General features: G+C 31.4%; 1 protein-coding gene across 1 annotated transcript; it reads left to right on the top strand.

Moving 5' to 3' along the window:
• Window positions 1-8,725: 8,725 nt before the first annotated feature.
• On the top strand, window positions 8,726-9,437 carry LOC147383170 (uncharacterized). The gene has a single exon (XM_086429441.1). The coding sequence runs from the start codon at window positions 8,846-8,848 to the stop codon at window positions 9,305-9,307; it is 462 nt and encodes a 153-aa protein (XP_086285567.1). The 5' UTR covers window positions 8,726-8,845; the 3' UTR covers window positions 9,308-9,437.
• The last annotated feature ends 2,929 nt before the right edge of the window (window positions 9,438-12,366 follow it).

The following is a 12,366-nucleotide window of genomic DNA, read 5'->3' as shown; positions in this document are numbered from 1 at the left end:
TACGATGCAACAAGTAGGGGTGGCAATCTTAACACTACCTGTGAAAAAGACACTAAATTAATGGGTTTGAGTCATCATAGTGTCAATCTGTCTAAAACGATCACTAAATGGGTAAGGTCTAAGTTAGGAGTGTCAATCCGCTTAACCCATTTTGATGCGTTTAATTATTCCCTCATTGACGTATTATTTTAAATATACCAATAATTATTTAATAATTTTTTAAATTACTCATTTGTTGTGATAAAACTTAGTTTATGATTGTATGACTTTATTTTTAGTAATGATATTTTATTTTTTTATGGTGGAAATGAAACTTGTTTTTTCCAATAAAGATTAGAATTTTTTAAGTAGATTATATAAGGGTTGAGTCAGATATACTTATTTATAAAGGGAAATGTTTAACACCCTAAGCTTTACCCTACACTTTAACAAACGTGTTTTGTCCTACATGGGTAAGAAGTTTTGGAATGGGCTGATTTTTGGTGAGGATGATCTCTATGATTAGTAGATCATCCTCACCAAAAATCAGTCCATTCCGAAATTTTTAGCCCCATATTTACAAGTTGAAAAATCATGGACTGTCCATTTTTTGTAAACCATTTTTTATGGGGTTAGAAGTTTTGGAATGGGCTGATTTTTGGTGATGATGACCTCCTCACCATAGAGATCATTATCACCAAAAATCAGCCTATTCCAAAACTTCTAACCCATGTAGGACAAAACACGTTTGTTAAAGTGTAGGGTAAAGCTTAGGGTGCTGAACGTGACCCATTTATAAATGGATACATCGGGATTGGGTATGGTAAATTTTCATAATACCCTTACCTCAATACGATAAGAACAAGACCCAACACGACCCATTGTCACCCATAGCAACAAAGATGTAGAGGACAAAATTCTATGCACATTAAAAAAAATAAATTCAAAGAAACTTATTTTTCACTATTAAATTTTAATTTTATGATTGAGAGTTCTATAACCATCCGTTTTCAAAACCTTGGATCAAGTTCAAAAAAATTATTTTATTTTTATTTTTTTTTCTAAGATTTTCCGTGAAATCTAGAGGGATGTAGGGATGGATTTCCAATGTGGTAATCCATTTAGTTTAATGACCTTTGGTAAGGTTTGAAATCTTACCAAGTTAGTAAGGAAAGTGTTTTTCTTAAATCTCACTATTCAATCTTATCCCAAAAACTGAGTTGACTTTCCGAGTCATCTCATATATAAAGCATTTAACTCATTTTACAATATTTATAATTTAGACTCATATTTAAATAATTATATATTTTAAATAAAATAAAGTGATTAGAATACGTTTAATCACAAAATAATATTTATTTAAGATAATAAATATTTGAATTATCAAAAAATAATTTTTTTATTATAAAATATATAAAATCCAAGTGATTCAGTTGAGTTTAATTGACCAGGACAAATATATTTTCAAAGTAATAGATTAGTCATATCGGATCTTAGTCGATAAACAAACACTGGAGGTTATTTGAGGAGTCAAAATGAACTCCCACTCCAAATCCAACTAACTATATGACACACCCTTTAGATCTATTCACTTCGCTACACTCGACTTCTTCTCTTGATTTTGGCTTTTTCACCGAACATGTTTTAATGGCTTTGGCAACTTGCTTGAGATATGAGATCCCCTTGGATTTCCTCAAAACATATGTAGGGACTTCCATTTATATATTTTCCTTGTCATCGGTCGTGGTAACAAAGATATTGTGGAGAATTGGGGAATGGAACAAATCATATATTGTTTTTTTCCTTATTTCGTTGTCGTTAATATTTTGTGCAAAGTTGATTGTACACATTTGTTTGCTCATTGACAATGTTGTTAAATTGTTCATCTTATATTGCTAAGTGCCCATATACTGATGAGTCCTTATTGATTAAATCTCTACAATGACTCATAATTGTAAAGGTAAAAAATTATTGTTTTCACGTTGTGTCCCACATTTCAAATACATATAATTCGAATTTTGAATCTAATTAATAATTTTTTTATTTATGGGTAAGCTAGATTTGAACCCACCAAATGTGACACATTTTGAATACACATATTTCAAATTTTGAACCTAATTAGATCAATAAAATCGTAACCAAAGCTCTTGATAACTTCTCCCATAAATCCCTTTTTTTTTTATGGGTAAGCTAGACTTGAACCCACGACGTGTCACATGTTTTGAATACATATAATTTGAGATTTAAATCTAATTAAATCAATAAAAGCATAGCTCTCGATAAGTTTTCCATAAACCTTTTCTTAGGGGTAAGCTAGACTTGAACTCACAACCTCAAAGTTGTTTTGCAATGTGTCTAACTAACAGAGTTATGTGATCTACATTGAGCTTGAAAACATAAAAATAAAAAAATAATATCTTGGGATAGATTTTGAGTTTGAAAATGGAGAGCTATTGATTCTCAAATTTAAAATTTAAATCCAACAATGAAAAAATCTTATTTTTTTTAGAGTTAATAAGTTTTTATGCTCCACATATATGTGATCCATGGAGATATATGGTCCTCCTGCCCGTATATGTATATATATACATATATATGTTAAGATGGTGTTCGGAGACCCTAAAGAGAGTAAAGCATTGTGCCAAATATTTTTTTAATGTATGGGTTAAAAGTTATAGAATAGGCTGATTTTTTACGAGGATGATCACTATGATGAGAAGATCATCCTCACAAAAAATCAGCCCATTTCGAAACTTCTTATCCCATCAAAAGTGATTTACAAAAATCGAATGATTCACGATTCTTCAACTTGTAAAGTAGGGTTAGAAGTTTTGGAATAAGCTAATTTTTGGTGAGGATGATCTTCTCATCATAGAGATCATCCTCACAAGAAAATCAGCCAATTCCGAAACTTCTAACCTCTATTTTGAAAAATGTTTGGCTCTCTTTAAGAGGGCGTTCAGCTCACAATCTAAGGTTCACAAAAGTTGTCCAATGTGACTTAATAGTTTTGGATTGAGATGATTTTTGTGAGGATATTCTCTATAGATCATCCTCACCTAAAATTAATCGAATCTGAAATTTCTAAGTCCATCAAAAGGAATTTTCAAATTTTCGATAAATAATTGATAGGTCATAAGTCTAAAACCACTTTTGATGGACTTAGAAATTTCAGATTCGGCTGATTTTTTGTGAGGATGATCTCCTCACCATAGAGATTATCCTCATAAGAAATCAGCTCAATCCAAAACTTTTAAGTCACACAGGATAAAACTTTTGTAAACCTAAGATTGTGAGCTGAATGCCATCCTTAAACCAATTGAAGTTATGATGACCATCATTCATATGAAAGAGTCAAAAAATTGATTAAAATAAGAAGTTTGTTTAGTGGGAAAGAATCCAGAGTTGGAAGGAAGGTAGGTGCAAATGAAAGAGATAGAGAGGCATGTGGGTAGCCATGTGAAGGCCAATATTACATATTGAAAAAACTAAACTACCCATTAAATTTTAGATATATAGCTCATTTAATAAAGGGGAACCAACAACACCCATGTGATAAATCATTGAAGACTCTGAACAAAGGATAAAAAGCTAAAACCATGGATAAGGGGGGTGATACAAAAAGAAACTAATAAAACAAAACATGAATTCACACAATGAAAATCTCTCTCTCTCTCTCTCTCTCTCTCTCACTCTCTCAAAGAGACAACAAAGAAAAAATATTGTCCCAAAAAAATTTAACTTGACGCCACTTCTTTTCATTTTTAACTGATATCTGAGAGTATTGTATGAATCGAAGTTAGGATTGGAATTTCATTTAAATATTATAAAGGACTAAGAGATTAGTTTTAAAGCTTATAAAGTCAAACTCGAGGTAGGTTTGTTTGTTGCTTTCAGAAATACTGTAAGGTTGGAACTTGTTTCGGGGATCCATTAGTTATGTTAAGTATTTAAATATTCTTATTAGATAAACATACTTGATTGGAGAATTATAAAATTATTATTTTTTGAATATAATAGTATAAAAAGAAAATGACAAAATAAATCGGTTTCAAGTATCCGTTGGTATCCATAGGATAGGACTTAATGGTTTCGGTTCCATTTTAGACTTGACTCTAATCGATTTCAATAAAAAGAGAATCGGAATAATAGTTTTCGATTTTGATTTCGGTTAAATTGTTACCCATTGACACCCCTAGCTAGATTTTTTATTTTATTTTATTTTATATGAGTCTAATCATACTTGCAAACAGCTATTGAAATCATTTGAAGGAGTGTTGTAATGTTCTGTAATATTGAGATAATAATTTGAGTCAAACCTTTCTAATGTTTGAATAGTGTATTTTAATCTTTCATAGGGATGATAAATAATTTAAATAATAAATAAAAGTTGGGGTGCCAATTGTAGCTCTCTATCATTAGACTTATTTTTTGGGTATTTAAGAAATGCCCCTATAAAATTGGTGATATTAGGTCTACCCCTTTAACCGTAAGTCAATGTTGTTTTTACTCACTGGGGGCTAGTTGAGATGGTAAGGAGGGATTGGGTGTGCTCCCCACGTCCTGACATCGAATCTCTATATGCTCTTCGACAATGCTATGCTTAAATGCTTGCATATAACATGGTGGTCGTACATGCGACTTGCCAAAGCAGAAAAAAAAAAATCAATGTTGTTTTTTCTTCATGATTTAACAGTGAAATTTTTATTTTTTTTCAAATTTTGTATAGTAATTTAAGTATTTGAAGAGCATTTTGAAAAAAAAAAAAAATTTCACCATTAAATCATCGAGAAAATGCAACTTTAATTAATGGTCAATGGGGTAAACCTAATCTTGCATTTTACAAGGGATGTTGCACCCCAACTTTTACTTATTACACCCAAATTAAAAATAAATAAAAATTTGGGGTGCCAATAAAAGGCCTTTTTTTTTTATTTTTTTTTATTTTTTTATTTTTTTATTTTTTTATTTCCATTTTTTGTGTTTAGGATTTTATATGTGCCTAATCATTAGCGTACATAACTATTGAAATTGTTTAAACGAGTGTTACAATATTTTGTAATGTTGAGGTTATAATTTGAACTAAACCTTTGTAATGTTTGCAAAGTGTATTTTATTCTTTAATTAGGGTGTGATAAATAATTTAAGAAATTGGGGTGTACGAAGTAAAAGTTGGTGTGCTAGTGACAACTCTCATATTTTTTGTCAAAAATAATAATAATAATACAATCCCGTAGCCTATTATCGTCTTAGTTAATTTTTAAAATTATAAAAATATCCTTTCTTTTTATTGTATCTTCCCCTTAGATAATATTTTTAGTTACAAAACATGTGTTTTGCACATGCCATCTCCTAGTATCTAGGAGTGCAACTTGGATTGGTATGAGGTCAAATTGAAATCGAACCAACATAGGTCGGTTCCACTACATAAGAATTGGAACTAAACCAAATTCCATTGGAATTGAACAAATCCGAACCAAACTAAAGTCAGTTTGGTTCGGTTCAGTTCAATTTTATGGGTTGTCAATATTCTATAAATTACAACATTTTTTAATGAAAAAATAAACATATAGGAAAAATAAAATTCCATACAATAAATCACTAATCTATCCTATAAAGTAATTAGTTTATCCAGGAAAGATCATTAATCTATGTCCTAACATCTAAAATAATTCGTAATAATTATTATATACATATATTTATTTATTGTATAAGGGTTCAGTTCTACACAAGCTTGATCCGAGAAGTGAACCAAATTGATCAGTTCTCCATTTTCGTGACTTGAAACCGAACCGCAACTTATTCTAAATCGAACCAAACCACTCCAAAGCTATCGGTTTGGTTTGGTTCTCGGTTTGAACCAGACCAAGTTGCACCCTTACTAGTATCTACTCTCTTATGATTATAGAGTTTTGTCAAGTCCATCTTACTCACTTTATTACTTTTTCTTTTCACCATTTCAATTTTATTGTCTTTTCTCTCCTCATTTCTCTTTTCTTAATAATAGCCCTTCAATTTTACTATATTTTCCTCTTTTACCTCTTATCAATAAGAGTCATGATCTTCTGACCTAAAAATATTAACTTGGTCTATACATGATTGACGTGGCAATGACACAAAAGCATAGATATTTTTTTTTCGGAATAAACAAGGAAAAAGATCAACAGTGCCCTTGCCACTGAGTGAAAATTTTTGAGTTAGAAAATTATTAGCATATCAATAAATGATGGTTGACATCTTTTCTTTTCTCTTTTCAAAGGTTTAAATCTCAATCCCATCATCATAAAAATTAAAAAATAATTAAAAAAATAAAATAGCGTAAGTGACCATCTGATTGAATAAACCAATCTCCAAAAAAATCCAAATTTTTTTTCTTTTTCAAAACTTTCTTGGTTTTATCTGAATTAACCTTACTAATCCCCAAGGCCCCACTAAATAATTGCAGAATGCGAACCTGATTACTACGGATATCACTTTCATTATCAAAAGAGTTAATAACAAACATACACCATGTTTTTTTTTTTCTTTTTTTTTTTATACTAAAAAAACTAAAATTTAATTTTGAAAAAAAAAAAAAAAAAAAGGTACTATAGTCATTGTAACAAGACTCACTATGACTTGATTCCATGTGATGATGAATGGATAAGCTTAGAAGACCAATAACTGCCACATCATATGTTTTCGGAGCAAAGCTGTTGAGTCCACAAACGCTTTGGAAGAAGAATCCACGTGTTGGGTTGAGCAATGGAGACGTCAGACATGGCATGGCATGACCAACATTGGGATGGTCTAGTACAAGGAGGAACCTCACATGGTAGGCTAAATGTCTGTCTGCAATGTGGTCCCAAGGATGTAATACAAGAGCCTTATCATTTAAGTAGGACAAAATGAGAGGAAACACCTCATGACTCATCACTCATTAGAGAGAGAACCTACACCTAATTGATGACCTCACATCGCACACATTTGAAAGTGTATGAGAATCATAGATGTTTTTCCTTGAGATATGAGTCATCCTGAAGTGATCACTGGTTGGAACCTCATATAGTATTTCTTGACGTGAAAGTGAATAGGAGTCATAGATGCTTTTCCACTTGTATTTTGATGAAAAACATCTATGATTCTCATATTCTTTTACATCAAGAAGTGCGATGTAAGGTTTCAGCTTGAGATTACTTCAGCATTACTCAAAAAGTATCTATAGGTCATATCCACTTTCATGTCAAGATGTGCAATATGAGATCCAATCTTGAGGTCACTCTAGCACGACTTTTCAATTTATTATATGTGGTGAACATTGCTTTTACGTGGAAAATGGGCAATTGTAACGCATTTTTAAAATTTTTAGCATATAGGTGATATCTTCCCCTCCCCTCCTTGTTTTTTTTAATAAAAACAGTACATGCCACACTTTTTTTTTAAATAGTTTAATACCTTGATTCAATTTCAAATAAATACAAGTTCTAAGAGTATACTATAAATGCAAATTAAAAAGGGAATAATGCCCATGTGACCTCAAGATTGTACCTCATATCTCACTTTCTAGATGTGGAAGTATGTAGGAGCCATAGATGTTTTTCATTGAGATACGAGTGAAAGAGAGATATGAGGTACAATCTTGAGGTCATCCAGCATGACTTAAAAAAATAAATAATAAAGTACATGAGGCTTTATCAATTACCAAATAGGGACGTCCCCTTTGTGCTAAGTGTTCTAAAAATGAGTATATTACAGTAATTTTGACTTCTTGTATATCTTGTTTTGTATTTGTTTCAAATTTAAAATTTTTAATGTACTCCCCAAAATATTCAAAAGAAACTCATTTTTCATAAAAATAAAAAAATGAAAAACCCAAATAAATACATACACACTTCAACTAGGGGTGTCAATGGGTTGGTTCCTAAGGAACTTAGAACTATAACCACTATAGTTATTTCAGTTCAGCTTTTGGTCGGTTTCGGGGTCTAGTTTCAAAATAATTTGAATCAGAACTACCAATAAACATGGGTATCCATTTGTTCCAATTCTCAAGAACTGAATGAGAAAAAAAATATTTCAAATCATTATAAAACTTTTTTCCTTTAAAAAAAATTAACATATTAACTACAAATTTATTGACTTAGTTATAATTTGTTATATTAAAGATACAAATTAATGATTTAAAAAAAAATAAAAATGTATCTTAATTAAAAATAATAAATGTTTAGAAGATGTAGCTCATTTTAAGTTCCAATCGATAATTTATATGAAAATTTGAAGAATTTTACATAAAATGCATTAATTTTGATATAAGAGAATTCCTTAAATCATCTAGCATGAAAAGAAATGACAAAATAAGTCATTTCCGGGTACCTTCAAGTACCCATTGGATAGAACTTAACAGTTCCGATTCTTATCAGCTTGATTCCATTTCAGACCCAGTTCTAGTCAGTTCCAATAAAAAGGGAATCGGTTAAATGCATACCAATTAACACCCCTAACTTTAACATTATTAACAAAAGTCAATTGTGCAAAAGTGCTTCTAATAAAAGGGCCCAAACAAGGAGTAGCATTGCTCATGTTATTAATTTCTTGTCCAGTTGTGCATATTGAAATTAATAGACACACCACACACCACATACACAAAGAAGGCCTACACAATAAGTGAAGCCATTCAATTTAACCATGTCAACCGAAAATAACTGTCAAAAAGTACCCCAATTTTAGTGACAAAACAATAGAACATTACATAGGAATTTCCCTTCCCCACTTTCTCCACACCATAAAAGCCTAGAGACAACAAATAATTTCACTTCTTATAGAAACAACAACAAAAGCATCAAATACCAAAGAACACAAATCAAATGAAGAGATTCAACTCCTTTCAATGCTATTGAAAACAAGCCAAACAGCCTCAATTCTCAATAATTCTCCAACCACTTCATTCGATTCAATCCTTCTACAAGTAAAGAAAAGAGATATGGAGATCGAAATGGCTAAGTGCGAGTGTTGTGGACTGAAAGAAGAGTGCACCCAGGATTACATAAGCGAGGTGAAGGCGAAATTTGATGGGAAATGGCTTTGTGGATTATGTTCCGAGGCAGTTCGAGATGAGGAAATTAGAGAGAAGAAACCATTTGGGGTTGATGATGCTGTGAAGGCTCACATGTTGTTTTGTCGGAAATTCAAGTCGAACCCAGCAGTCAGAGTCACCGATGGGATGAGACAGATGTTAAGGAGGAGGTCCGGAGACTTGTCATCGTCACAATCGAAGACATCTTCTTCAAAGAAGTATACGAGATCAGCGAGCACGTCACAAGTAGGAGACGAGTCGTCGTTCCAGATTTAGTAGTAAAGGGAGAGAAGGAGAACTCTTCTTGGTTTGAATAATTCTCCTTTTGTTCATTTCTGATTCTCTTCTCTTATGTTGTACAGAAGATTTTATTTCAATTGAATCATCTTCCAAGAAAGTTTATTTATTTATTTTTTTTCTTAAGATGGGTATGATCTTCTATCCTCTATTGGGAAGAAACACATAATTTTCAAGAAATTTAGATTATAATCTATGGAAATTAGTTCATTAATACTAAAGAAGAAAGTTTTGCCCTTCAGATTCAAAATACATGAATCCCATTTTTTTTTTCCATTTAAGAGAAGCCATATTTCCCTTTTTAAATAAAGACATTTATGAATAAACCTACTTTTAATTTTTTATGTTTTATTTTGCCTTTCAATTAGATATTTGTTCCTTGCTACCCATGGGGGAGAAATTTTATGATCCTCAATAATGGGGAAAAAAAATAGGATATATGTAGTTTTTGATTAATGTGAAATTGCAAAACAGAATTTTCTCAAATGGGGTTTTGTAATTCTATTTTCGAGAAAATATGAAGTCTGTTCATGTATTTTCAATTGTTTCAGTTTATCTGAGAAAATAAGAAAAGAGAAATTTGGGTCTCTCTAAAAAAGGGTTTCAGTTTTTTAGTAAAATTAGTAGTTTTGAACTTTGGGGTGTTTTCTGTTAAACTCATAATCTCTGTTTTGGTTCACTTGATTTCAAAAACATAGAAAAGCAGGAACAAATCTCTACTTTTGTATATTAAAATACCACTCCACTAGAGAGAGGACTCAACAAATATTATAGATTAAGCTTCAATTATTATTATGTAAACCATGATTTTCTCCACTACAACAAGATTTTACTTAATATCCAAGTTTGAATGATGATCATGAATCATAGAGATGGTCATCATTCAGGAGGGCAGAAATCCAAAAGTTATTATTTTTTTTTTGTTAAACTAAAGTTGACTTGCTGAGTTGAGAAGCTAATTTGTTTATAGGCCTTTACGTCTCACACTCTCCCTTCTATAGACAGCAACCCAAAAAAGAGCAGTGAGGCACTTTGAGAACAAAAAGGACTGATGAGTTAGAATTCAATATGGAACACTACAAAAGAGAGGGCTAATGTGATTAAAACCCATTTTAGATAATAAACCAATTCAAAATTTCCATAAATTTACACATATTTTCATACTTGTAAACATTGTATTTAATTTAAAAAGTTGATATTTGAGTTTCTTTGTATTTTCACACATATGGAATACTTTTTTTGTATTTGTTTTTTTTTATCAAGTTTTTTTATTCTTCAACCATACAATAAATTGTCCATGCCTTAAACAATCCTCGCTAAATTTAGATCCATTCTTACTTCACTAAAATTTTATTTTAATTTGAAAAGTCTGGACTATTCTTTTAAACCTTTAAATTAAGATATTTTTCCAATTTAAGTAGTAATGTAAGAATGTATTGATTTTTGGTGGCGATGATCTTTTGTTGAGATTGGCTCAATATACAGTTGTTTCTGTCCATGGAGTAAAATCTTATATTGCTTCGTATCTCATCGAAATCCATGTAAAATTATCGAAAAACCCAATTCCATCCTACTCTTGAAGCAGAGGTTTGCCAACAAGATGATTGTTTAATTTTTAGCTTAGCCCATATTTTTAGCCAATGTTATTTGCACATTTAAGTATCGACATTTCATCTCAACTAACATTCTTAGCCTAGGTCATGTGAAGGTTTACTTATACTCACTTCTCCACGTCTAACTTAATTTATTAGCCTAAGCCATGCGAAGATTTACTTAAACCCATTACTTTCTTAGCCGAGGTCATGTGAAAGTTAATGTGTCATGCCTTCACCTTGACTCACTTTCTTTTCGGAGGTTGTTTGAAGGATCTCTCATCATCCCATTCCATCCCATCACCTCACTTCACTCACACAATTTTGCAAGGTCTTTTCAAGATTCAACTTGTAAAAATCTCGATCAATTTCGAAATAGATCTTTTTTTTTATTGGACTTAGTTGGCTCAAGTGGAAAACTCCTCGGTCTACATCAGCTTCTGGAGATCTTAATCAAGATGACTCTTCTTGGACCGAGGTGTCTGCTAAAGCATGTCTTGCTCTTCCTAGCCAATTTATGATCCCAACCACTAATGGTGGATTCACTTGAACCAACTTTAAAGGATAACTTCAATTATACATCATTGTTGATGACAATCAATTTTTTCATTGGTTGATGACAAATATCCGAGTGTAAGACTTGATGGGGCCATAACAAGGACTGTTAGACATGAACGAATGCAGGTGTTTCACATGCCAAGTTAGTATTCCCTTATCTTTCCACATAGAGAGTCATAATCCAGAATGGTGTCCCATTCCTATAACAATGTTAGGTGTCTACATGTTACATTTTGTTGGAGTTCAAACACATCAGGCTGAATGCACGGTTTGGTTAGGAGCCCTAGCTAGGTGTTTCAAAATGTAAGAGATGCATCATATTATGATGCATGAGATACATTGCATCATTGTCAATGTATCTCATAATAAAAGGAAGGTTGAGGTGATGATTGAGAATAAAATATTTAGTAATATCTATCAAGATATTTTAAATTAGGAATTATAGATAATTAGTATATCTATATTAGGTTAGTTTCTTATATCTTGGTTGATGTAATCTCTATAAATACCCTAATAAGGTTCGTGTAATATTCATCTAAGAATTCTCAATAAACTCAGATTTCTACATGGTATCAGAGCTTAAGCTCCATTGAGCACATTGAATCTTGGTGCACCGTTTTTCAACGATGATGCCACCGTCATCGCTGGACCTAAATCCATTTTTTTTTACTTTATTATTATTATAGTTTTCTTCAATAAAACCACATCTCCTTCTATTTCTTTACAAATCTCCCATATCTATATATTCATCTCTTACGATCTCATAGTTTTTCTTAAAAAAAAAAAAAAAAAAAAAACTCTCCAACAAGAGTTCTTTCATTTAAATCATATAATCCTAATTTCTTTTCTTTTGAGAAAGATTATGACGGACCTAATCTCGTAAGTCAC

Source organism: Akebia trifoliata, chromosome 16, assembly GCF_017979445.1.
Source record: "Akebia trifoliata isolate Shusen 1 chromosome 16, ASM1797944v1, whole genome shotgun sequence".
Lineage (NCBI taxonomy): Eukaryota > Viridiplantae > Streptophyta > Magnoliopsida > Ranunculales > Lardizabalaceae > Akebia > Akebia trifoliata.
Note: the sequence above shows the minus strand (reverse complement) of the source record. Positions and strands in the feature narration are given on the sequence as shown.